The sequence below is a fragment of the Alligator sinensis genome, unplaced genomic scaffold, assembly GCF_000455745.1.
Source record: "Alligator sinensis unplaced genomic scaffold, ASM45574v1 scaffold388_1, whole genome shotgun sequence".
Taxonomy (NCBI): Eukaryota; Metazoa; Chordata; order Crocodylia; family Alligatoridae; genus Alligator; species Alligator sinensis.
The window spans coordinates 634,547-661,360 of NW_005842394.1; the positions used below are offsets into that span (position 1 = coordinate 634,547).

Consider the following 26,814-nt stretch of genomic DNA (forward strand, 5'->3'; position numbering starts at 1 on the left):
CTGAGCAAAAGGAACAAAAACCAAGATAAAAAAACAAAGCCTTAATGCTCTATCATTAAATGTTTCTAAAGTGACACTTCTCTATGTAAAAAGGCACAATTCCAAACTGCCTTCACATGAATCTACAAACAAACCTCACTGAAACCAATTAAATATACATGCACAACAGAGAGTATGATGTGGCTCAGTAACATTTAGAAATAAGAAAGCATGTGAATGATGTAATAGTCTTTAAGCAGTATGACAATCGTTTGTACCATGTTTCAGGTTCAGTTTATGGCATAGGCTAACAGGCAAAACACAGGAACACAGGATTTGTCAGTGGATGAGACCACCTCATCCAGCAGCTTATCTTCAACACTAGCCAGCACAAGAGGCTTTGGAGGAAGGTACAAGAACACCCTCTCATAGGTATATAATGGGGAAATCTGACCTCCATGGGGAGTGTCCCCTTAGCTTCTAATACTTATGGAGACTTAAGCTTTGGAGCATAAGATTTTCTACTCCTTCTAACACTTCTGTAGGAACTATTATAACCCTAGTTATTCTTGCTCTCCATTTAAAATATCCAATCTCCTTTTCAATCTTCCCAAGTTCTTGGCCTCAGAGCAACATACGGTCCTGAATGTTTTCAGATATGTGAATAGTATGATAGGAATAACAGGATATTTTAGATTGTCATGTTCTTGAAGTAGGAACATTCAGGTTAAACGTGTGCTTTCAGACAATACACATTCAATGCAGCTCGCTTTATAGGCCTCATTACATCTCCTTTCTATTTTGCCCTACTCTCATTCTGCCATCCTGTGCTTTAAAAGCTCTGCCTTCATTTTAAATCCACTCACAGCTGAATCAATTACTGATGATGGTGCCTCACTGTATGGATTTGGCTTTTCTGGAGAAAACACCTGCTGATAGGGACAGAGGAGGGAAATCAGTTTTGGTAAGCTAATTCCCGATAGAGCTGTATCCCTACAGGCAATCAGAATTATGATTACCATGACTTCTCAAGCAAGCCCCAACTGCCAGCAATGGGATGGTATCAATGTTAAACCAAGGATGGATGGATTTATAAGTGGAGTGATGCTAATCAGTATATTTTACACCTAGGCAGAGGATTTGGATGGCCAAGCCCACTAAATGCTCCTGTTCTCATCTAGTCTCAAAAACTAAGCAGCGCTGGGCCTGGCTAGGATTTACATGGGAGACCTGCCTTAGAAACCCAGGGATTCTGATGGCAATATATTGTTGTGAACTATGGCCAACACACATAATCGCATGCACCAGTTGGATAATGCACATTCTTGGTTTTAGAAGCAGTTAAAATCTCAGGTACTAATCTTGCTCCCACTGAGGCCACTGGCAAAATTCCTAGCAAAATTAATTATGCTGGACTGGAGCCTTGAACTCTAAGCTAATGGAAACAGTAGTACTTCACTGTAGTAATCAGGGCCAGCTCCACTAGAACTTTACTCAGATGTCAGTCTTTGTGCCAAGTTGCTTAGAGCCCTGTGCCCATTTGCTATCTGATGGAGGCCAGCATTGCTCAGACAAGTCTTTGGTGTCAGCTACTGCTCTTACATCACTTGTCTTGGTGCTTCAGCCCATGAGTTTTTGAGGGCCCACAAAATACCAGGTTGTATCCTAGTGCTTGAGGAATCCTACAGTAATCTGCCCGTGTCCAAGTTATGGTATATAAACAGTAATAAAAAATTAGTTTTTCAAAACTAGCCAACTGGAGATTCCTTAAAGGATCCTGGCCGTCATACACCACTGAGTACAGGCCTGCCCTCTGAAAACTAGAGCCCTTTAAATTGCTTCAAGTTAGACAACAACTGAGGAATCCAAATTAAAGTTTACTTTTGAAAACCTTGGCTCCAAATCAATCAGATAAAACACAGTACCTCCTATGCACTGCTTTAAGGGGGGGGGGCATGAAGGAAAGAAAGAAAGAAAGAAAGAAAGAAAAAGAATGTGCATGTTTTCTTAATTATTAACATGAAAGGGAGCACAGGTCTCAATGAAACAGGACAGCAGAATAATCACTTGGCCTCATCCCTATGAAGCAGAAGGGGAAGCTTTCCTATGCTGGAAATCAGCATAATTGCAAAGCTCATTCAAGTAGCAGGATAAGTGCAATTGGAAATGTTTAAGAAAGTGCAAGTACATGAGATGCTGGGGAGCAAGGTCATGCCAGTCACTTGTATACAAAACCATTGGGTGCATTTGCACGTGTACTTTACTGCCGAGTAGATTAATTAGCTCTGCCACAAAGCATCACCATCTAAATGTGCACCAGAATTAGGATGCAGTAAACTAATTAACTCGACTGTAAGATAGTAGTGTCGGGGACACTGCTACCTTACGGTGGAGTACTTACCTACAATCAAATGCACATGTAGACCATGACCATGGCTGCACATTGCACCCAGTCAGCAGAGGGCTAGACTCCTGCCTCCTGCCAGCCCCTCCGCCATCTGACACCACCATCCAGAGCCTGGGGCTGACCCCTCATGCCCCCTGCTAGCCTGAGCCTGCTCCTCCCTGACACAAATTGCTGCTGTTCCAGGTGCATGTGTAGATGCTGCATCTAGGAGCAGCTTACTCTGGCTCAGACAGCTCCAGAATTTATTGCAGCATATTAACTGCATATGTAGATGAACCCAGTGAGTTGTAGTGGGGGGAACTAAAGTAAAATTGCTATTAACATCCCTGTGGAGACTGAGATATATTAAATTAAAGCAAATAGACATTAAAATTTTTAGTAATGTACTAACAACTCCTGCAGCACTGTGGAAGAAGCCATTTCTACCACATGGCTGCACTCTTACAAAGTGGCATCTTCAAGCACCACAACCAACTTGTACCTGAGAATCATAGACACAATACACAGAGAGGGTATATGACCTAGACAATTCCTAAAAAGCCTTGATATTATGTAATGGTCAATTCCAAACCCCATGTGACAATGATTTTCTCTGCCCCTCTGGCTAAATTGCTAATTGATTTGTGCCTCGGTTTTAGCATCCACAAAATAAAGATGATAATCCCCCCGAATTTGTTTAAGTAGTTGGTTAATATCTCATTTACTACTTTGAGGTGCTAAATGTTATTGTAAAAAAAAAAAAAAAAAAATTAATGTTAATGTTATTGTAAAAAGCCTAAGGGACTGATCCTGCAAATCCGTACATATGTAAGCAGTGCTATTGAATGAGAACAGTCAGAGAAAAGCAGCTTGTGTGTATGGAGTGGGTGATGGAGTTTCCACTCAGCTACATAAACCCATGTACTTGCTCAGTTGTGTACACTGGAAAGAATCTTTTGGTTTCAGCGCATTTCACAATATCTCCTGCCACAATTCAAGGAGCAGAAAATTGCTGAAAAACCCAAATTAATCTCCAATTCATAGATTTTTAGGCCAGAAAGAATCACTAGATTTAGATAATCTGACCTTCAAACCCCAGCCAGATAAATCTGTTGCTTTTTTTACCTTTATAAAACACCCACACATACACCCTCACACTCGCACAAAGAGGAAAGCTGACTTCAGGAAAGGAATTTTCACAAATATTTTTCTGTGCTAAGACACTTAAAAGATCTCTTCCCCACACACTGTCTTGAGATGGACAGGGAATTGTCTGTAAGAGCCACTTCCAGAATGCCAAAGGCAGCATGTCAGAAATATCACCGCTGCTCATTTCAATGTGGACAATGGTCAAACATGCTTTCTCTAATTGAAAATAAGACTTACAGAGCATCAGAAATGGTCACCTGAGAATCTCTTCTGGCTGCTATCTTGAAAGAGTGCCCATGTCTATCATGGATTACTTAATTACTGCTTCCTCCATCAACTGTACACCCCTCCTTAAACAAATACAAGAAATACCCCTCCCCTCCCTCTGAGAGCTTGTAAGCATATGATCCACACAATATACATGGACACCGATATAAGGAGAACATTTTACCTTTCTTGGTGCAGTTGGTTCCCTCAGGGTCTTTGATATAACCTTCCTGACATTCCTCACAATGAAACCCAGCAGTGTGGTATAGACAGCCAATGCATTCCCCTGTCTCTGGCATGCATATCCTGGGTGACTGAATTGGGTCTACATTCCCATTACATTTGCATCTTATGCAGATACTGTCAGAATTGTAATAGCCATTGTCACACTGGTTACAGTTTGGGCCAGTGTATCCAGTTTTGCATTTGTCACATGTTGGGACATGCTGGCCAGGTTCTAAAAAGAGAAGAGAAAATACAAATAACTTAAATAAGAAAGCTATTATTTTCAGTCCTGCATATCCTACATATTTCGACTGCTATTAAAAACTGCTGGCAAACTGAGGCTCTACATGGACATAATTTTAAACTGCTTTAAAAGAAGAGGGAGGACCTGCCATTTAGTTCTGAAGCAAACATCAGCTGTTTAACTGTTAGGTTACATTTATTCCTATAACAGTATATATAGTATATATGAGATAAACCATTGTAACTTTAAACTTGAAACAGCTTAGCTCCACTTACACTGGCCCAAAAACACATAACAATTACACTGGAACATTTTATACCAGTATAACGTAACTTCTGTATAACTGAAGGTAGGGTAGAGATGCACCCTACAGACTAACTGAATCAAAGATGTATACACTTTCATGAACAACAGCTCACTGCATCAGATGCTCATGCATCCCTGATTCCGTTAGTCTATAAGGTGCATCTCTACTCTGCTTTCTGCCTGACTTCAGACCAGCGTTCCCTCTGAGCTGTTAGGCATGCACCTGGCAACGCAGCATGAGCACACCTGCATGGCCACGCACACCACACAACTTAGAGGGAACACTGCTCCAGACTAACATGGCTATATCTATGTAACTGTTATTTCCGACCACATCAAGATCATTACTACAGGATGCTTTTGTCTTGAGTGACCAACTGCAACAAACAAATGGCACACTGCGATTACACCATGAAAGTTAGAGATGCATGAGAACTTTTTAGATTATCTAAACCTAACAAAGGATGACAACAGGCAATCAAGGAGACACTGACCATTTTATTATCATCTAAAGCAATGGAAATCTTGTTCCCCATTCCCAGAATAGCATTACCCTTCAAGGTCGAATATTTTCAGTTTCTCTATATTCTGTTTCTCTCAAAACACACACACAAATAAATTACATAGCTTTATTACTCCTCCATTTGTTTACTCGTACAATTTTTAACTTCAAGTAATGGGTTGCCAACCTGAAAAAGCTGAGAAAAATGGCCATAGTTCATCTCTTTGCTTACTGCAAGTCAGATCCCTATGTTATGTTTTCTAGCATTTTTGTCAGATTAATTTTAAAAGCCCCAAAGAAACCAACCTGCCATCACTACCTTTAGGAGTCTCCTTACATAGCCAGATATCTCAATGTCAGGACATTTGTCATCTTAATTTTATCCTTTCTTAATTTCATCCCACCACCCATACTTATTCTTTGCTACATTTCTGGTCATCTAGTGCTAAACAGTCAAAGCACCACTGCAGAAATTTTAAGGCATAGATATCTTCACAAACTCTACAGCCCACCAAAGAATAGAGTATGTCTGTGGCAGGCTGTATTGTCTATGACTCGGGAGAAATTCAGCCCCTATTGAAAGTGACAGCATATGGCCTCTGCACCACTTATCTACTATACAAGAAGGAATTAAGACTTGCATATGCCCGTTGCACATTTTCTGCACAATTCATCCCTTGGCAGTATCACAGGCTAATTACCTGCAGCATCAATATCTTGTCTGAAAAACTTTAAATACATTTTAAAAGATCAGTGAAAGCTACCGGAGCTTTGCAGTGAAGTTCACATCACAAAACAGCTAGTTCCTGCAGTGAGCAGCCTTCCAGTGGTCTCTGTGCTGTTGCCCTCCTAAACACTAATAAAATATTCTAAATAAATATTGGGCTCTTCCTGGCATGTGTCACTTCCAGTAATACACTTCAGTTCCCCTGAAAAAGACTTAAGGTAAGGCTTCTAGACTAAGATACCAAGATGATCAACTCTGAGAAAAGTTTAGTTATGAAAAACACAGGAAGAAGTTGTTCTAACCAGCTTAGCACAAATAGGCTTACTTATTCGGCAGCTACCAGTAGATGCGACAGTTGAACATGGGCAGTGGTGGCATTCATGGGCTGGGAGGGTGCTTCTGTAGAAGCCAACCTTACATTTTTCACACTGACTTCCTTCCGTATTTCCTTGGCAGTTCAAACAGGCACCTAAAGAAATCAACACAAAAAAATATACAGGTCATTTAACAACAGCAACAGAGGCATACAATTTTAGCAAGAATTGTGTGTGTATGTACACACACACACTTTTGTAAATTTTACCTTGATATTACTGCAAACACAGGGAAAAAATGTCTCTAGCTCTAAAAATGCAAGCCCTTTTGAAAAGTCATCCAGCAACAGGAAAATCGTGTACTTCAACAAGCTTTGCAATTGCAGCAAGGGTGAAGGTGACTTGAAGGAAGCGTATTTGATTAAAACCCATGTACAAGTCTCTTAAAGAACTAAAAGCAACCTTATGAGAAATGACAGTGGCACAGAGCAGTGTATTTACAGCATAAACAAACACAAGAGCAGACTCACTGAGCTAAGCTATTTGTGTTTTAGTAGGTGGAAAAAAATATTGACATGAATCAAGCATGTAAAATCCATGAGTCAGTCAATGTTGAGATTCTAGTTCAAACAAAATATTGTTCCTTATACCATCCATCAAGGTTGTTTAAACATCATGCAAGTCTGACCCCAGATAAACTACATTCATCTTCATCTTTCTTCCCTGGTGTAGTGGTGATTCTGCAGATAAAGTCCCAAAGAAAGTCTGATTTCTCCTTGCATCTGTCCCTCAGGTTAAAAGGAGATGAATAACTGGCTGGCTACTGCTGTTAAAAAACAGTTCATTTACATATATGGTAGGGGTTGGTAGTTCCTGTGATGACTAAAGATGTTTGCTCCATTCAATATTTCAAGTTTCTCTTCAATATTTGATCCTTCTCTGATGGCAGGTACATGGCCAGTGGTCTTCATGGGGGAAATTACCATATCACTATTTACAATGGATGAAACCTTTTATTGGCTGCCTCAGTAGAGAGAGGTCAAGGACTAAATGAATCATGGAAAACCAACTCTTAGAAGTGGTTCGTCCTGGTCAACATTAAGGCTCAGGCTTTCAGTTACACCAGTATAAATCTGGCATTACTGCATTTTTCTGGGTAGCCTGTTCAACACCCAACTTCCATCAGCAGCCACTTTCAGCATCTTTGTCTATCAATATCCAAATGCCTGCCCTGTCCTGGACCAATAGGCTGCTCAGTCATATAAAGCATGCTGTGTGTTTTTCGTCAGGCTTCATTTTCTTCTCTGTGGAAAAGCATTAATCATTAACAACACTTTCCATTCTCAAAGTGCCTGGCAGGCATAATTAAGCCTCTCAGCACTCCAGTTAGGTAGATGTTGTTCCACTTATTCTAGAGGTGAATAACATAAGGCACGGTGGCAAAGTGACTTGTCCAAAGCAACACAGCCACTTCCACTTACGTTGCTCTAACTACTGCTTCTTCAATAGACCAAAGCCTAATACAGTGGTTTTCAACTTTTTTTCTTTGCAAACCCCTAAAAGATTTGAATGGATGTACGGACCCTTTGAACTGTAAGCGTGGGTATTCACATACTTTTGATTGATCATAATCATCTTTCACGGACCCCTTACACAGTCTGCAGATCTCCAGGGGTCCGTGGACCACATGTTGAAAACCACTGGCCTGACAGACCTGTATGTAGGTGTTCAGCTAGCCACCAGAGGGAGCCCACAGCACAGCATTAATGCAAATAAAACCTTGACATTGACAAAGAATACATTTTTTTTAATATAAGTCAGAGAGGTCAAGAAAAGTGCAGGCACTAGTTTATACCAAGAGTTATCAGCATATATTACTTGATAGAAATCAGGTCTAGTTTACTGTCTGTGGTTCATTCTGCTTCAACTAATACGCAGAGGCAAGGAAAAGAAAATGCATTTTCTAGTATTCCACAACAGGGCATGTTAGCAATAACACAGCCTGGCTGCAATTCTGCAATATGATCTGTACAGACAGACCTTTGACACTTCTGCAGAACTGGACCCAACAGCAAGGTCAAGGACTTGTCTAACCCCCTTATCCTCCTCCCCTCCAGTTTTTTTGTATGCAATCTTACAGCCAATAGTGCTCTCTCAGAAAGCTCATATATACAGCCTGGAATTACAGAAAATACTTAAGTGCATGCTTAACTTCAAACATATCTTGTGAGTTAAATGAAAGTTAAGGTTAAATATATGAGTAAATGCTCCTCAGAGTCAGACCAAAACAGAATTAAATTTTAATATCTGCTGTTACCCTTGCTGTTTTCCATTAATTTTGTTCCTGTCAAATGCCACAATGGTGTTACCTGGTTTGAATTAATTTTATGATTTATCAATACTGACCCTGCTTCTTTGCCACAACTATGCAGACAATACAGTAATAAATATGAGGGTAGAGAAGATAATGGCTAACAAATAATTTATTTGATCAATTCTGCCCTTTAACATTCACCAGCAAGCTGCAAACCCCTTGGACTTACTGTCAGTTTCTAAGCTCCTACACAAAAGTCAGTTAAATTTTATTTTACTCTATAGTTCATCATTGAAAGTTTGAATTCGAAGCTTGCAGGTCTGTCACTTAGTTGAGATTGGTCATACGAGTTATATTGTTTCAATGTGAATTTCTGGTATGAAATTTTTTTCTGGAATTTTTTTTTCTATGCACATTCAGATCTGTCCTATGTGAAAATCTATGCATGTGAAATATAGTTGCGTGAATGTTCAATGAAAGTGAACACACGAGACATAAGGCAAATTCAATAATAGGTGGAAATGAGTACAGAGCGATTTCCCCCTGCCCCTCCTATCCCCAGCTCTTATCATGTTATTTATGGCAATCCTGGCCATCCACAGCAAGCAGCAAAACACTTGTACTAAACATGTTTCTGGATAAACAAAGTAAAAGAGTGAGCTCTTCAAGACAGGCATTATGTTTTTGTTGTGTTTGCACAGTATGTAGAACAGAAGGCACATTGATTCCCAATGGGGACACCTGGGCATAACAATAATAGCCGAGGGCTGCTGCCATTACTGTGAATGGCAAAGCTCTCATTGACATCAATGGGAAGAGGATCAAATCAAATCCTACGTAATTCAATTAAAGATCTAAATAAAGGAGCTGAGGCTGGAGGAATAATGAATTAAACAAGCAGAAACCAAAGACAGATGACAAGTCTCCAGTCCAAAAGCACAACTTACACCATCACTGCAGTCTAGCCAACATCACACCATACTGGCAAATAAGTTAAGAGGCTGTGACTTGGATGACTACACAGTCCGGTGGGTGGCGAATTGACTAGAGGGTCGTACCCAGAGAGTCGTAGTGGATGGGTCGGTATTAACTTGGAAGGGTTTGGGCAGTGGGGTCCCACAGGGCTCGGTCCTTGGACCGATACTCTTCAATGTCTTCATCGGCGACTTGGACGAGGGAGTGAAGTGTACTCTGTCCAAGTTTGTGGATGACACAAAACTGTGGGGAGAAGTGGACACGCCAGAGGGCAGGGAACAACTACAAGCAGACCTGGACAGGTTAGACAAGTGGGCAGAAAACAACAGAATGCAATTCAACAAGGAGAAATGCAAAGTGCTGCACCTAGGGAGGAAAAGTGTCCAGCATACCTACTGCCTAGGAAATTACCGCTTGGTGGCATGGAAGCGGAAAGGGATCTTGGGAGTCCTAGTGGACTCCAAGATGAACATGAGTCGGCAGTGTGACGAAGTCATCAGAAAAGCTAATGGCACTTTATCGTGCATCAGCAGATGCATGACGAACAGAACCAAGGAGGTGATAATTCCCCTCTATCGGGCACTGGTCAGACCGCAGTTGGAATACTGCGTGCAATTTTGGGCACCACACTTCAAGAGGGATGTGGATAACCTGGAGACGGTCCAGAGAAGGGCCACTCGTATGGTTAAGGGCTTGCAGGCCAAGCCCTATGAGGAGAGACTAGGGCACCTGGACCTCTTCAGCCTCCGCAAGAGAAGGTTGAGAGGCGACCTTGTGGCTGCCTATAAGTTCATCATGGGGGCACAGAAGGGAATTGGTGAGGTTTTATTCACCAAGGTGCCCCTGGGGGTTACAACAAATAATGGCTATAAGCTAGCAGACAGCAGATTTAGACTAGACATTAGGAAGAACTTCTTCACAGTTAGAGTGGCCAAAGTCTGGAACGGGCTCCCAAGGGAGGTGGTGCTCTCCCCTACCCTGGGGGTCTTCAAAAGGAGGTTAGATAGGCATCTAGCTGGGGTCATCCAAACCCAGCACACTTTCCTGCCTATGCAGGGGGTCGGACTCGATGATCTATTGAGGTCCCTTCCGACCCCAGCATCTATGAATCTATGAACATCAGCAGAGTCTCACCAACATTAAGTCTGGCCCCAAGTGTGCAAAAGGAATTTACCTGTTAAGCCATCACAGCTCTTGGAATGGTCATTGCACTGGCAGGGTGCACAAGTGGTTTTGTTAAACCTGTAGTATCCATCGTGGCACTGGTCACACTTGAAGCCGGTTACACCAACTTTACACTGGCATTTTCCATAACTATAATAGAGAAAAAAAGAAAAAGGAATATGAATGTGCTACTAAATGACTCAACGAAAACTAATCCTCAGTCGTTCTGGTATAAAAAGAATTTAGTTCCTCTTATTTCATGCCCCTGCACTAGCGCTCAATGGAAGTGTAGTGACTGTATTATAAAACACAAGGGCCATGATTTTCAATAAACATCTAGTGACTTTACTGGTGGCCACCTGCACACACTTTTAAAGCTCTGATTTTCAAGAAGTGCTAGTATCTATCCTCTGAAAATCAAGTCCCTTTACAGTCTCTCTTTCTCTTGTGCATGCAAAACACTGAGGCACCCCAAATTACAAGGGTTTTTTTGTTTTGTTTTGTTTTTTTAAAGTCCTGGCCATAGAAAGCACTTTCCACTGATAGGGCACTGGTGATCCTACTCACCTGGGACACCACACCTCTGTGTACCATCTCTCCATACAACAGCCATCAAGTATCTTTATTTGTTGATCAGTCAGGCCCATATGGAGACACCTACTTTTCACCCTTGGAAGTCTTCCTCAGGGATAAGGAGAACACACCAAGATGACTTTCCCACTGACTAACCTCTTACCCAGTGTCCCCAGTCAGTCTCTTTTTGCTTCTGCTGCCTTTCAAGTGAGCATATATTTGCAATTTTCTAACCAGCTGAGCAGCTGAAGGACCATTAGGCAGTATGTTAAGCCCTATTTTTCAGATCAAATCCCATCTTGGGAAGAATTTGGCCCTCTCTCTATACCTTAATTTCCTGTAGTTTTAAATCTGGAAAACAGCAGCTATCCGTGTCTGTCCTAAACTTTTGCACTGGGTACTGTACAGTTGCCATTTTGTATCTTTGGAAATAATTGCATTGTACTGCATCCCTTGTGTGGCTGAAATTTTATCATCCTGCTCTACCTCCCAAGCCCATTTAGTGAAGTAGAGTAGAAGCCACCATAGCCCCTGAACTGTAACAACACAAGTGACTAAGTAGGTGCCCTACAGCCCTGGGAAACAATCCCATCACTGCTAATCCTTACAGATAACCTATTTTCTTGGGCATTGTGGGGTGAGTACCTTGGGGGCAAAATCCTTCCATAACAAAATACAGTAGGTAGGCAAGGCGATTGTTATTCTCATCTGTATGATCAAATACTGGACTAAAGCAAAGATAACTCATTCCTTGGACTTTTAAGGATAATCATCTTATTCAGGGGCTTAGGAAAATACTGACTTCGTGGAGCACACTCTGAGCACTTAAAATTGGGGCATAATTCTCAGAGAAATTGTATGTAACAATGAAAGTTCTCTCTTCTGTCAACCCTACTGACATCGTTTTGCTTCCTGTGCCCCTGCTTCCCCATTAAAATAAGATACATGCTCAGGAACTGTTAAAGACCAAACAACAACTTTTAGAAAGGAAAAGTGATCTTTCCATTTTTTGATGGTCAAAATGTAAGCTGAGTTAAATTGCCAAACAGGTTTGCTGTGAATGGAATGGACAAGTCCAATTAGCAATAGCCTAAAAAGCATAACTCATAGCAGAGATTGTTTCCTCCTTTGTGTTTGGAAAGCAGCTAACACGTTCTAAACACTACTACAAGGTGAACAGAAAATAAATGAGACAACAATGGTCTAGAGTTGAGTTTAGCACAGACAAGTAACCCCTTAATATCAGAGGCATCCCTGAAAGTTTCTTCAGACCTCACTAATGTACAAACTTGGTCTGGAAACTATATGAGAAAAGGATTATTTCAGTATTTCTAGTTCTGGTCCAAGCTAGAAGCTAAAAAATGAAAAAAACAAAGAAAAAAAACCTAAAAGAAATGAAACCTTCCCCCCCGACTAACAAAGCATCTCAGAACTTCTTAAAAATGCTCACTTCGAGAAATGAACAAAGTTCTCTGTTCTGGACCAGCTTATAAACCCACAGCATTGCTAGCACAGTCCTATAGGCACTCTGAGATTCCTCGACACATACTAAGGGCTACACAAGTATAAACCCCAGTTGCTCTTAACTCCATACATCTTTAGTCAATGTTTCAACATTTGCTGTGCCTCTCTGTACACAAACACAGGTAATTTAGTATTTTTCATCTTGGTTTACTTAGCAAAAAGCAGGAAACACCCAAAGCTACATACACACACGCGCACATACAGTAACCTAGCCGAAGAGGTTAAACAAAGAAATAGCTTCAAAACATGAATTACAGGCATGTTTAATGGACTGATTACAAAAAAAAGAGCAAGAAATATGATGTTTTATTACCCTCCAGACCATTATCAAGAACTGCAGCAGGCAGACAGAATTTAAAGGGATGCTGTGAGGCTGTTCAGCCCCAAAAAGGAGGCTCGGCAATAAAAAAGGTTTTCACAAAATCTAATGTTTATTGAAGTGCTTTTGTGATGATTAAATCCAAAGCAAATGGGAATCATTTTTATTTGCATTTGAATGCTCTCGCACAGCATTTGTAGCATGCAATAATAGTACAAGGCAAATGAGCATTGCTGTAAAACATGAAAGATTAGACGGGTGGAATCATAAACCCACACCAACTGGTGAGGGGCTCTTAACTTTTTTCACATCAAGGATTTGCTTCCCATCTGATCAGGATACTCATCCCATCTAGCAATGCGAGCATGGGCATATCCTCAGCCTGAGCATCTTGGAATTTTAGTTTAACTGTCCATAAGGACGAGATGCATTCATGCAGTGGACCACCACTGCTTCAGACTTAGAGGAGGTGGAAGAATGGGTTACATTCTGCCTTCTCCGGTCTACAGAATAACATGGCAACATATCTTCATCAACACATATTACAAGATACAGTTCAAAATAGTCTTCATTTCTTTGGTTTTGCTAAGCTGGGCTAGACCCATCACCCTTCCCACCTTTTCCCATGAAGAACAATCACTTTGAACCCAGTTTTCTTGGCATCATGGCTCTGGATGCCACTGGACAAACCAGGTAGATCTGCCCACTAAAAAATACCTTTTGTAGACTGGTAATTTCCTAAGTGGTGGGGAAAGGGGAGAAAGCTAATAATTTTACCCTGGTCTCCTCCCAGAATTGGGGCCAAAAGAAATGGGGCAAGTCAAGAACTATTGCCAGCTGCTAAAATGGTCCCATAGGAGCTGTGGGCAGATGCATAAAAATTAGAGTAGCCCTGAGCTGTTGTAACTTGAGCCGCAGACCTGGTCCAAAGAGGCAGCATAAAGATGGCTTTGTCTCCCCATCAGTCTTGCTACCACACAAAGCATAGCTTGGACAGAAGAGAGAACTGGGACCCTACGTCTCCCACTTTCATTACCCCCGTTCATTTCAAATCTCTGCTAAAAACACATTTTCCCCCGCTTAATGCTTATATCAGATTTAACCCATTAGTATTTTATTGTAGGAACTAGTGAAACATCTTTGAAAACTCATGGTGATCAGGAGATGTCCCAGATGATTGAAAAAGGGCAAACAGTGCCCATATTTAATAAAGGGAAGAAGGACAATCCAGGGAACTACAGACCGGTCAGCCCCACCTTAGTCCCATATTTAATAAAGGGAAGGACGATCCAGGGAACTACAGACCGGTCAGCCTCACCTTAATCCCTGGAAAAAATCATGAGCAGATGCTCAAGGAATCCATTTGTAAGCACTTGGAGGCATGGGCGATTGGTGCCTCCCAACTCTGGGGGAGCACCAGATCGCCAACCAGGGGGAGTGGGAGGGGGTCCCCCAGCAGCCGATCGCCAACCAGTTTCGCAGCTGGCACTTCCATGGGGCGCACAGCTGATCTCAGGAGGTACACCCACGTGCACCTCCTATGGGTCGCCAATGCTTGGAGGTGAAAAAGGTGATTAGGAACAGTCAGCATGGCTCCACCAGGATCAAGTCATGCCTGACCAACCTGACTGCCTTCTATAACAAAGTGACTGGCTCTGTGGATGCAGGGAGACCGGTGGTTGCAGTGTACCTTGATTTTAGCAAGGCTTTTGATACTATTCCCACAGCATTCTCATAAGCAAGCTAAGGAAGTACGGACTGGATGAATGGACTGTAAGGTGGGTAGAAAACTGGCTCAGAGAGTAGTAATCAATGGCTCAATGTCTAGTTGGCAGCCAGTATCAAGTAGAGTGTCTCAGGGGTCGGTCCTAGGGCCAGTTTTGTTCAATGTCTTCAACGACCTGGAAGATGGGATGGAACGCACCCTCAGCAAGTTTGCAGGTGACACCAAGCTGTGGGGAATACTAGATATGCTGGAAAGTAGGGCTAGGATTCAGTGTGACATAGACAAATTGAAGGACTGAGCCAAAAGCAATTTCATGAGGTTCAACAAGGACAAGTGCTAAGTCCTGCACTTAGGACGGAACAATCCCATACACCAGTACAGGCTGGGGGCTGACTGGCTGGGCAGCAGCTCTGCAGAAAAGGACCTGGGGGTTACAGTGAACAATAAGCTAAATATGAGCCGGTAGTGTGCTCTTGTTGCCAAGAAGGCTAATGGCATTCTGGTCTGCACTGGTAGGAGTGTTGCCAGTAGGTCAAGGAAAGTGATTATTCCCCTCTATTCAACACTGGTGTGCCCACATCTGGAGTCCTGTGTTCAGTTTTGGGCCTCCCACTACAGAAAGGATGTGGACAAATTGGACAGAGTCCAGCGGAGGGCAACAAAAATGGTGAGAGGGCTGGCAGACATGACTTATGAGGAAAGACTGAGGGAACTGGGCTTATTTAGTCTAGAAAAGAGGAGACTGAGAGGGGATTTAATAACTGCCTTCAACTACCTGAAGGTGGGGGTGATCTAGTTAAGGACAGTCCTGCTTTGAGCAGGGGGTTGGACTAGATGTCCTCCTCAGGTACCTTCCAACCCTAAATTGCTGTGATTCTATGAAGATGGCATAAAATTAAGCAACCCCTCCCCTATACTCTTTACTCATGCCAGTAATCTTTACTTAGATGGGATATCCTGGGAGTAGGACTTAACAGGACCAAGCTCTGAAGCTATATCATATTTAGCTTTCCATGTTGTTTTCCATTATTCTAAGGAAGGGTTCCCTATCTTTTTTTCCTTCTTTGGATACTGACATTTATTTCAATGAGACTTCTTCTCTGCCCGCATCTTTCTACCCAGATTTCTTCTTTATTTTAAACAGTTTTTTCCAATGACTCTCCTATAGTTAAATGTAACGTTTCAGGGCAACATCCCTCAATTTTACTTGTTAGATTAAAAATAACAGGAAAGGAAGTTATTAAAAAAAAGGTTTTGGAAAGTTTGGTTTTAATGCCTCCCTAGTAGGGCTTTTCTCAACATGTTACACATGGCACAAAGCCAAATTCTGCATGTGCAAGAATTAAATCACTCAGCAAATATAAAGCTTTGCCTGTGGTCACTGCTCCTATAGAATAAAGCCCTTTACAACACTTCCTTTCATAGCTCCAGCCCAGTAAAGACTGTCAAACACTTTTTGAAGCAAAGGTCAATGATATAAATGCACTGAAGCCACAAAAAAGTCCTGTTAACAGACCAATTGTGCCCATAAAAATCCAAAGGCTTGAAAGAAAAGACCCATAGTTTAATACTTGCAGAGTGAGAACTGAACTGGATTTTGAATTCAAGCCAGGATTGGGGGGGTGAGGGGGGGCGGCAGGAGAGGGAAAGGAGAAAGGAGGAGGCCAGAGGAGGGGGAATAGTACATGCAGCAATGTAAATTCCTTGATGACTAATGTTAAGTGATTACTAACTCCACTGAAGCCAGCCAGTTTTTTTAGCTCTCAATACTCATGCATAGATCAGTAATAGGATGTGCTGGAACAAAGTTGACCTCTGGTACCAATGGTTTGTTGTCAATCTGCATTTCTCTTTGCATCGGGCAAGTATGTACTTTAAACAGCGTGTGCATTTTATAACACACTTACATCATACATCACCTTTATGGATGTTTCCTAAGGATTAATTAAAGATTCTTGCAGAAGTAGGACAAGGCAGTAATTAATGAGCTAAATGGGGTCTGCAACAGCATGGGGTTTAAAAAGGCTAAGCCTGACTCTGCTTCAGTGTATGCTGCTGGAATGGCACTGATTTAACTGGAGTCATTGTTGTGCAGAACCAAGTTAAACACAGAATTGGGCCCCTCTCACATCTTCTGCAGCACTGGAGTGATGGAGAATTTGGTTTAGACATCTGAGATTGGAGGGCTGAGAATCCAGTCCACTAGGACTCCCATGAAGGAAACAGTACAAGACAGAAGATGACCACAAAAATACTATAGTCTGTGGAGCCCATTCTTCGATGAAATGGAGACAGACATTGAATATCTTCAGGAGTCACCAGGAGAGATGTAAATAAGATAAAATACTTGCAGGAAAAAAAAACAAAAAACAAAAACAAAACCCAGCCTCGCACTCAAACCAGATGTGCCTGTAAAAATCTCTATTTGATTTTATTTCCATTCACCAGGGCCACGTACTTCCACATAGCAGAGGAGATAGCCTGGTGGGATGCAAGAAATCCCACATTTTTCCATTGGCTGGTTTGCTTCTGGATTGTCCCATTGGGCAGGGATGCCTCGTCCCCTTCAGTGAACTACCAGGGGCTCTCACACTCAAGAACCATCTTGAGATCTCTGAACTGCACCATAGGCTTAAGCACTCCATCATGGCTTCCTCCTCTGTGTGGTCCATGTTGATAGCAACAACAAAACATTTCTCTCAGTGGGAGCAGTAGAAGGAATAATGAGAAGGAAATGGGCAACCCAGGACACTTCCAACTTCCTTCTGGTTTCAACAGGCCCATCTGGATATCTGCCAAAAGTAGCCTACCCCAGTATGGACCCAGAGGAACAGACATCCACCTTCAGCTTCCTCTGTGAAAAATTATTTTTATTTTCTACCTATGGGGACTTTTACCATCTTTAATTTCCCCTCAGTCTGAAGAAGGGCACATGTACCTGAAAGCTTGCAAAGAAAGATTTTTGTTGTGATTTCTTAGTTGGTCTAATAAAAGGTATCGTCTCTGAACAAGAGTTATAGAGTTTTGCATACCCCAGTTGTAACTTATACCTATTCTCTTCCCAAGCCCTACCCCATCCCATGTCCTGGAGCTGTACAGCACCTGTCATGCAAAGTGTGTTCTCCAACATACGATAGCTAATGAAGGAAACAGGTTTTTAATCTGCTACTGATAGTCCCATCTTCTAGAGGCTTGTGCAACACAGTGTCCTTTCTGTACCATGTAGTGTGGAATAGGATGGGCACCCAAGAGCTTGTTGGAAAGAAAATAGCATTAAAACATCTGGCTGTGTACATCAGCCATTTGGTGAGCTATATGATGGGCCTACACTCTTTACCTAGATACGACTCCTATTGAACTAATTCAGAGATTTTACCAAGTCAAAGGGGACCTCCAGATGCGATGAGTGCAGAAAGAAGGAGATAATGTATGAACATGTCCTAAACATCTTTTCATACACATGCCACATGCACATATTCATGCACATGGAGCAATGAGGATTCAGCAACTGCGTATCAAATTAAGAGAGTTTTTAATGGCTATTTTAAGTTGGGGGGGGGGGGGGGGGGGGAGGAGAGGAGATATATTTCCATCACTGGTAAAGTAATCTGGATGCCCAGCCACTGTTCAAACACAGGGGAACTGGGCACCAAATGATAGCTGGTCGAAATTTCTCCACTTGACACTTGCAGTTGCTTAGGTGGAAAAAACGTTTTTTTGACAAAATACATTTTTGCAAAAAAATATCCATCTGAATTAAAATTATTCAAGTTAAAGGAAAAACTCAAAAAAACCGAGGAAAACATTTCAACAAAAATTAAAAGAATTTTACTGCAGCCATAAAACATTTCAATAAAAATTCCTGGATATATGTATGAGGCAACGCACCTCAATGCCTTAGTGGCTATATTGCTTGGGAATTTTTTATGTAAGATATACTAAGATGGTCTGCGGAAGTAGACCATGCCTCATGATTCAGAAGGAGTAAAACATCCAAAACAAAACAATGGTTCTTGCCAACCTGACCTGGATGGAAATTCTTTCCTGACCTCAAGTCTGGCTTGTGTGTAGACAGGGTGATATGTATATATAGTGATGGGCTACATTTAATCCAACTCAAACTGATCCCAATGGGAGTTTTTCCTAAGAGAAACCTTACTAAAGAAAAAAAAAAAAAAAGTGATTGAGTATAAAAATAGAATTTTAGTAAATTTTTGGTCCAATTAATAGATCAAAACCCAAGATTTCTCCTCAATTTACTAAAACGTTATTTTTATACTTACTTTGTATCTATATCTATCTATAGACATATCTATCTATATCTGTATCTTTAGATATATCCATATCCAGAGACAGAGACAGAGAGTAAAGTCCCAAGTCCTATTTACTAAAACCAGGCTGCTAAGAGAAAGAGGTAGGTTTCTATATAACATGATGCACTAGCACTTAGGAAAGCTGTACCATACTCCCAGCTCTTTCAATAACCTGCTATGGGACTCAAAGCCTCATCTCACCATGCAGTTGTTTCCCTCTCAACCTCTGTCATGTCTACTTTGACTGTAAAGTCCTTGGGCAGATATTGCCTCTTTCTACGTGTGTTTACAGCACCTAGCACACAAGGGTCCCAATGGTCTACTGTAATACAAGCAACAACAACAGCAGTTGTACTCTCTGATAGAAAAGGAAAACAGTGTCTCTGAATGAATAGCACCTGTAAAGCACTGCTGAGAGAAAAGTCCTATAATACTATGTTGGTAGTGGCAGCAATCCCTCACAGTTGAGGATGATCACTTCCATGGGTCAAGTAAAAAAAAAACACACACAAAAACCACTCTGTAGGAATGGGGTTGAGGCAAAATTTAACAAAATTTAAAAGAGAATGCTCTAGGAACCTACAGGATTTACCAGAGAACAGATGTCCTTTCTGCAGGCGTTTTGAAACACCTAGTAGAATTCTGTTATTTGTAAGAGATTTCAAGCAGCCTTGTGAAAAGCTATAATTTAGAACTGAAATGATATCAGACATTTTCATGGTAGAATATCACTATTAATACTTGCCATAAGCAAACTGAGTCTTAATAGAATCATTACAACCTATATGCTGATTTTCAGGTCAATTAATCTAGATATTAAACAGATGTGGAAATAAAGAGCAAGAGAGCCCACAGCACACAATTCAGTTTCATATCCTTGCTCCCTTGATTCCACTAAAGCCATTAGGAGCCAAACACTTTCCCAGAAGTGTTAATTTAATAACACTTTATGTATTCCGATTCAGCCGGTGGAGAAGCCCCACACCCATTGCACAATCCCAGTAAGAGCTCCTTTTGTGGAAGGGAGAAGAAGGATGGCTTTATTGTCATAAACATTGGGTCATTGTGTGAAACATTCCTTGCTTTGTGCCTCTGGACAAAATCAGTTTATATGGAATCCATGGATGGAGCTGGAATACTTAACAGCTCTGAAAGGGCATTTTATAAATGTCAAAGGGCCAGATCGTCTGGCCAATGTTACCGCCTCCATAACACCATTTCCCCCATCCAGCCACTATGCGGCTATAGGAGGAGGGGAGCTAGGCATTGTTCCCTCAGAAAACCCAGTTGACTTGCTGCAGCCTGGGGTTATACAAACTCTTCCCCATGTCCCCTCTGTGCTGTTACCCAGGACCATATGGGCATTAGTGATTGGGGGTGGGGGGCAAGAGACAATGACAGTGCTGCTCCACAACGACCATGCTGCAGGGAGCTGCCACAGTGCCCCCAAGGTTCTGTAGATTCCAAGGGATCAATAGTCATTGCCCACTGCACAGGAAGGCAATCCCCTAACCCTGTAATAGAGTGATTGCAGAGGGTTAACTCCATTTAGGGATCTTTTAGGGTTACATACCTGAGTCCCAGACTTCCTCCCAAGGGAGGACAAGGTGACCCTGATCAAGGGCCCCATGACATGGCTCACATGGCTACAGACAAGATTAGTAAGCAGCAAATAATCCAACTCTAACAGAACATCAGCATAGAAGGGAGCTTTAAAAGGTAACATTTGTGATCTGTCAAGGCCTAGACTATAGTCTTAAACACTGTCTCATCTGCCTCTCATAAGCCTGGGTAAATGGCCCACACAGACACAGAGAGAGAGTCTATATGCATGTGAGCCTTTTGGAAACTCCATACCCACTGAGACAAGCCTGCATCTTCCTGCATGCTCATCTGGGATTGGCATCTTTACAATTTTTTTTAAAAACACCCTTTTGGCAAAAACCCAATTACCCAGATGTGTTCTTGCAACACAAAGGAAGGGCCCCAAGACTGCGAAGATGATGCTCTCTCTCTCTGCGAGCTGGAATATGCATGATAGCAGTTCTTTAGTGTCCTGTTGTCTGACAAAAAAATGTTCCTTCATCAATGAGCCAGATTCTGACCAGCATTAGTCCAAACTAACTCCACTGAAGTCTGTGCAGTTACTCCAAAGTAATCAGCATCAAAATCAGGTCCCTGATGTTCCAGTCACTCATTATTGTCTATATTATGGTTGTCCTTAGAGGTCCCAGTGTCGATCAGGGATCACCAATACTGGGCTCTGCATGAATGTATGGTAAGAGGCAGTCTCTCCCCCTGACCCCTTACAATCAAAATCAAAAAAGGGTGGGAAGGGCAACAGACAAACGGGAGGTGAAGTAAGTTGCTCCATGGCTGGCTGCATTGCTAAGAACAGGATCCAAGTCTCTAAAATCCCAAGCAGGAATCATATACTGGACTGCACCACCTCTCCATCAGTCAAAATTCAGATTCAAGTATTTTAAGTGCGTGGTGTCAAGAGTTTTCCAGAGTATTAATTCATCTTTCAGGTAATGTCCAACTACACAGCTAGCCTAAGATGGAAACAATTAAGCCTGCCAGAGGGGTAAGAAAATAACAGCACTGTTTAGGCACAATTACTATTTTTAAAGAGATAATAATCTGCCTTTTAATGCTAAGGCATCAATCAGTCAATTCCTTCCAGGCAGAGAAATTTGTGAATGACTCCTGTCCCCAAACAACAGTGTTGAGTCCCAACATGTACTTATTATGGGGGAAGGGGATGTTAATAAGCTGAACCAGATAAGCGAGATCATAACTGATACTTAGCCAAATTAAGCATGGAACAACTAATAATCTCTAGCTGCAGCATGCTGCTTTTATATTGCCCTCATGTAAAAACTTCCATTACAAAAAAATTCAGTCATCCACACAGAGATGCTGACGAGGCATTAGTTAGCAGACAATGAACCATCGCTTCTGCTCAACTAGTCTACAGAAATGGGAACAGTGTTTCTAAAACAGATAAACAGCATTTGGGCTAGGATTTTTTTAAAGGAGTCCAGAGTAGCTGATCTTATAGGGACAGCCTTTCTAAGGTATTTAGGTAATTAAAAATATACGGTGTTTAGTGATACTTACAAAAACACCTAACTTTGTAATAAATGAAAGTGAGAAAACGTGTTCCCGCCCTGCAAATAAGTACAATTTAAAGGCTGTTCTAAATCTACACTATAATGAAACTAAGACCCTCCGATGAAAAATGAGAGGGGCCCATACAGGTTCGCCAATATGAAATGGACAGAACGCTGGACTCAGACGGATCTCCAAGATCCTAAGCAAGGGCTCTAGTGTATGCCCCACCAGGGTATTGGTTCTGGTGCAGGTCTCCCTCCAGTTGTCACCGTAGATTCCCCCCTGGACCTAAGAAATCTTTCCCACTGATAGTGGTTGGACACCTCATGCCCTTTTGAAAAACCCAGTAAAGCTTTCTTCTAAATCTTTGGGCACCTAAATATCCAAATCTCCACTCTCCACACCCAACTCCTCCAGGCTTCCTTAAAAATCCTAGCTTTTTTCCTAGACCGGAACAAATGTTATTGTGAGATCCTGCCAGCCTTACTTACATGAGTAATGCTCTTGTAATTCACATGAGCAAGAATCTCAAGATCAGCTTCCCAACGGCAGACCACTATAAAGAGGGCATGTACAGTACCAAGGCTGTCCATCAAGTGGATTTCCCCTTTTAGACTCTTGCCATGTCCCCTGCAGCAGAAGATGTCATTGTACAAATGTGCATAGGGGTGTGCATTTTAATTTCCTTTAGACTAGAAGGCATGAGATCCCCCTCAGGCAGCAGAACATCTTTAGGTTAACACATCTGAGATTTATAAGCATGCATTACAATTTTTTTTTAAGTGGCACTGAATGACAAGGCAGCCCTCTAACAAGACTTACACAGAGCCTTAGGCGACATGCATGAACTGTGGTTCTACACTGAAGAAAAAACTCCCTGGAAAGCTAGAGATATGAACAGGCTGCCCAGTTAGCTAGGCAAGTGCATAGCAAAGCGTGGGAATAACAGGATGGTGGGCAGTTCTATAGCACGTTTCATTTAAGGATTTCAAATGGATATAAATAAGTCTCACAACACCCCTGTAAGAGAGGTGAAGACTGCTATCCTCACTTTGCAGATGGGGAAATGGAGGTACAGGCAGTGAACTGACTTGTGTAATGCTGCTTGCTAGATAGATGACCGGGCAAGAGAAAGAGCCCAAGAGACTAGTGTCTTATCCCTGATTTAACCTTTACACCTCATTTTCACTAGGAAAACAATGTATTTTTAACCCAGGTTGAGCTAAACCAAATTACAATCCCAACAGTCAAGACGCTTTCAGTTTAAACCTATCCTGGTTAAGATCACAGGTCAAAATTACTGGTCAAAATGACCACAACCTTTTCTTCACTAGGATTGCCAGGGAGGTTATTTTAACACTGAATATATATCTTTTTCCCATTGGAAAACAAGCTAAAGACTTACAGTCCAAAAGAAAGTCTGTCCAGAAGATCTTGTCTACCCTTACATTAACCAACCTCAATAAGAACACAACAACAATAGGCTGTACGCAAAAGAAAAAGCATCAGCACGCCAGACAGAGACACAGGCAGTTGAACACTGCCCGTGCAGTTTCGGCCCAGTCTGCAACATTTCTGCAGGGAGAGTGGGAGGCCAGATCCTTCAGCTTCTATTCTAATTCTTCCTACTGCTGCATTTTGAGCCCAGATGCTGTAAGACACAAGGGGAGTCATTCATAGATAATTTTGCTTATTAAATTTACTGTCTTTGTTGCCGTTGGGCCAAGTTCCATAGGAAAAGCATGGCATCCAACAAGCCTCAACAGGGGAGCCCAACACACTGTAATCTGTAACGATAGAGATCTCAACTGCTCCATCTCTGTCCATCACCAATAGCACAGAGAGTCAAATAGGATGCAGAAAAGAGGTATGGCTAAAGTCGTCACCTCCCCCAACTACACAAGACAGCAGGGGCCCTCAACCCTGCCCTGCCTGGAGTAGAGAGCAGGACCAAAATACAGAGATGGTACAGGGTACAGCTCCTTATACTTTGTCCTATGTGCGCAGGGAGTTGACATCAATCCCATCTTGGGATGGAGCTGTTCTACATTGCAATGTACTCAGTGCTCTTTGCACTGGCGGTTCAAAATAAAGAGTCAACTGAAAATTCATTCTAGCCAGGGATTTATCCTAAACTGAGTTTTTAGTCTCAGTTGTTACCATCTGGAACCCAGTATCTTGAAGTATACCAACCTAAGGGCAGGTCTGCACAAGAAGGTTATACCAATATATCCTGAGCAGCAACTTATATAGAAAATACTTAACGTAAGTATTCTGTTGGGTGGGAGGGTTAATTCTAATAGTATGACTACAGAAGTGTAATTGTACAGTATATTGCTACAACCAGAAAAAAATTCCCACTTAGATGAGCCCTGAGTTGCCAGCCTCTCTTTCCTGTCCGGAAACACAGCACTATGTTCAACTGGGACACGCCAATACTATCCCAGAACATCTGCACTGCATAAAGACAACGTCTAAAGGAAGTCTGGAGTTGTGGCTTGGTATGTATGGAGTGTACTGAGGTGCAACACTTTGGGATTCTGCTCCCATTATCAGCCATGCCTGTCACAGAGAGCAAAGGGTTCACTGGGATGAAGGTCCTTGGCAAAGGCATGAGAGAGGGACAAAAAGCCTAGACAGCTAACCCTCATCATAACTGGAACTGCTCCATCAAGACCCAGAGCTTCCGCTGCTCTGCACTAAGCCATGTTGCTATAGATAGGAAGACTAGAGACAGCTTTCCCCCAGGCTGCTGTTCCTGCCTTCTCTCTTGGCTCTCTTCCCAGATACAGAAAGTAGGAGATAAGAGTTCAACCAGAGGACTTGTGAGGGAATCTCAACCACTGACAAAAAAACAAAACTACAAGATCAAGGGATTTGACAAAATCTATTCAGTTTTAACAAACTAGATTTTACACCTGGACATCCCTGGTTCCTCTGCGCATGACAGACAGGCTCCCCCTGCCTTGCTTAAAAGACCAATGGCAAATTGCACCTGACATGTAGCAAGAGATACAGCTGGTATAGGATGCTACAGTAGGAAGCTGCAGACTCAGAAATCTTTATCCAGCAATTAAGATGAGTTTTTTAGAGAACAGGGACTGATGAGATACAGCCCTAATTCCCCGTGCAAATAGCTTCCTACGCCAAAATTAAGAAAGTGGTTGCAAGGTGTTACCCCTGCCTGTCCAGTACTGGTTTCAAAGTCCAGTTCCTTCCCACAGTTTGGCAGGGAAAATAGAATACATAGGTGGCAGTGTTCTCTAGTGGATACATTTCAGACCCAGGAGTCAAGAGCATAGTTTCTATTTAATAATAATAATACAGGTATTTTAGACTTGTTTCTACAGTCCAGTTAAGAGGTCTGTCTCACAAGTGTTTGGAAAGCTATTTGCTGCCACTGAAAACCAAAAAGGAAACATTGTTGCCAGAAATTTTAACTGAACAAAATGTTAGCACTGTTAAAAACAAAAACAAAACAACCCCCACCCTAAGCTTGCCAATGGGCAGTGTATGGAAATGCACCATCCAAAAGGAGACACTGTGCTGATCTCTACAGATAATCAAGTCATAAAGGCCTTTGATTAGTATCAGCAGAATCCATTCAAAGTGACAGCATGTCAGGTCAATGTTCACTCCAAAAATCAACAATATGCCAGAGGAGAGGGGGTTTTCTATTATTTCTTTTTTTTTTTTTTTTTTTTTTTTTTTTTTTTTTTTTTTTTTTTTTAAATTCAGTGATCTGTTCTAGAGGTCTGGTTAACGATTAGTGTATTGGGGCAGGGGACAGAATGACATGTTTGTTGGTAGAGTGGGCTGTAAAAAAAAAAAAAAAATGGATGCAATCTTAAAGGCAACCTTTACAAGTTGATTCAAACATATCAGATATGTTCTGTTTGTCCTTAGAGCTCACGCTCCAGGCATACTGCTTCTCAAATCAGGAACTGTCTGGACCGGTCAAAGTCCACAAGTATGTTATTACTTTACTGAGAGAGCCCTTTGTTTAATAAGCCCTTTTTAAGCCAGTATATGAGCATTAATTTATACAACATGCTAATTTGTTTTGAAAACAAAACCAGCTTAAGATATTTATTTTCTCTAAAACAATAAATACTGTGGGGCTTATTATGGGCATTACAGAAGTACTTACATTCCACATTTCAGACTGGCTGGCCACCACATAGCGAGAAACATTTCTTCCTCCAAAAGCCATCACACCCTCACCACTGTAGGAAATATCCTTTTGGCTGTCTTGTCAATTAGGAGCATACATTCCTGCCCCAAGACCTGTCTGATGCTCTGTCTGTACAGTGCCACACACAATGGGATGCCATTCTTGTTTGGGCCAAAACCCTTTCCTAGGCATTCGCCATGTTGCTCATAGCTCATGCATGCAACTTTGATTGAACTCTTACACCAATGAGAACGGATCTGGGTTCTAGAGTTTATACTGTTCTCTTGGGGTGGGGATTATCTTTGTATTAAATGAGTGGACACTGTCTAGCATAATGGGGCTCCACCCCTGAATGAAGCCTATTGGAGGTAATGAAGAATGATAACTACTAGCTCAACCCATCAATGAAAACCCCAAACAAAGTCCCTCTTCCATTCCACACAGTAGCCAGAGAAGGCAAAAGGACCCAGTAAAATAGTTTTGTAGTTAATGGGCCCAAGTCACGCCTGAAACAAG

General features: G+C 41.9%; 1 protein-coding gene across 1 annotated transcript in view; it reads right to left on the reverse strand.

Moving 5' to 3' along the window:
* Window positions 1-26,814, reverse strand: part of MEGF9 (multiple EGF like domains 9) — a gene marked incomplete at its 5' end in the record, with an annotated part of 89,164 nt that overhangs the window by 4,273 nt on the left and 58,077 nt on the right. Inside the window, 3 exons of the mRNA XM_025211226.1 lie at window positions 3,966-4,238; window positions 6,111-6,254; window positions 10,563-10,702. Of these exons, the coding sequence (XP_025067011.1) occupies window positions 3,966-4,238; window positions 6,111-6,254; window positions 10,563-10,702 (557 nt within the window). The remainder of the gene's footprint in view (window positions 1-3,965; window positions 4,239-6,110; window positions 6,255-10,562; window positions 10,703-26,814) is intronic.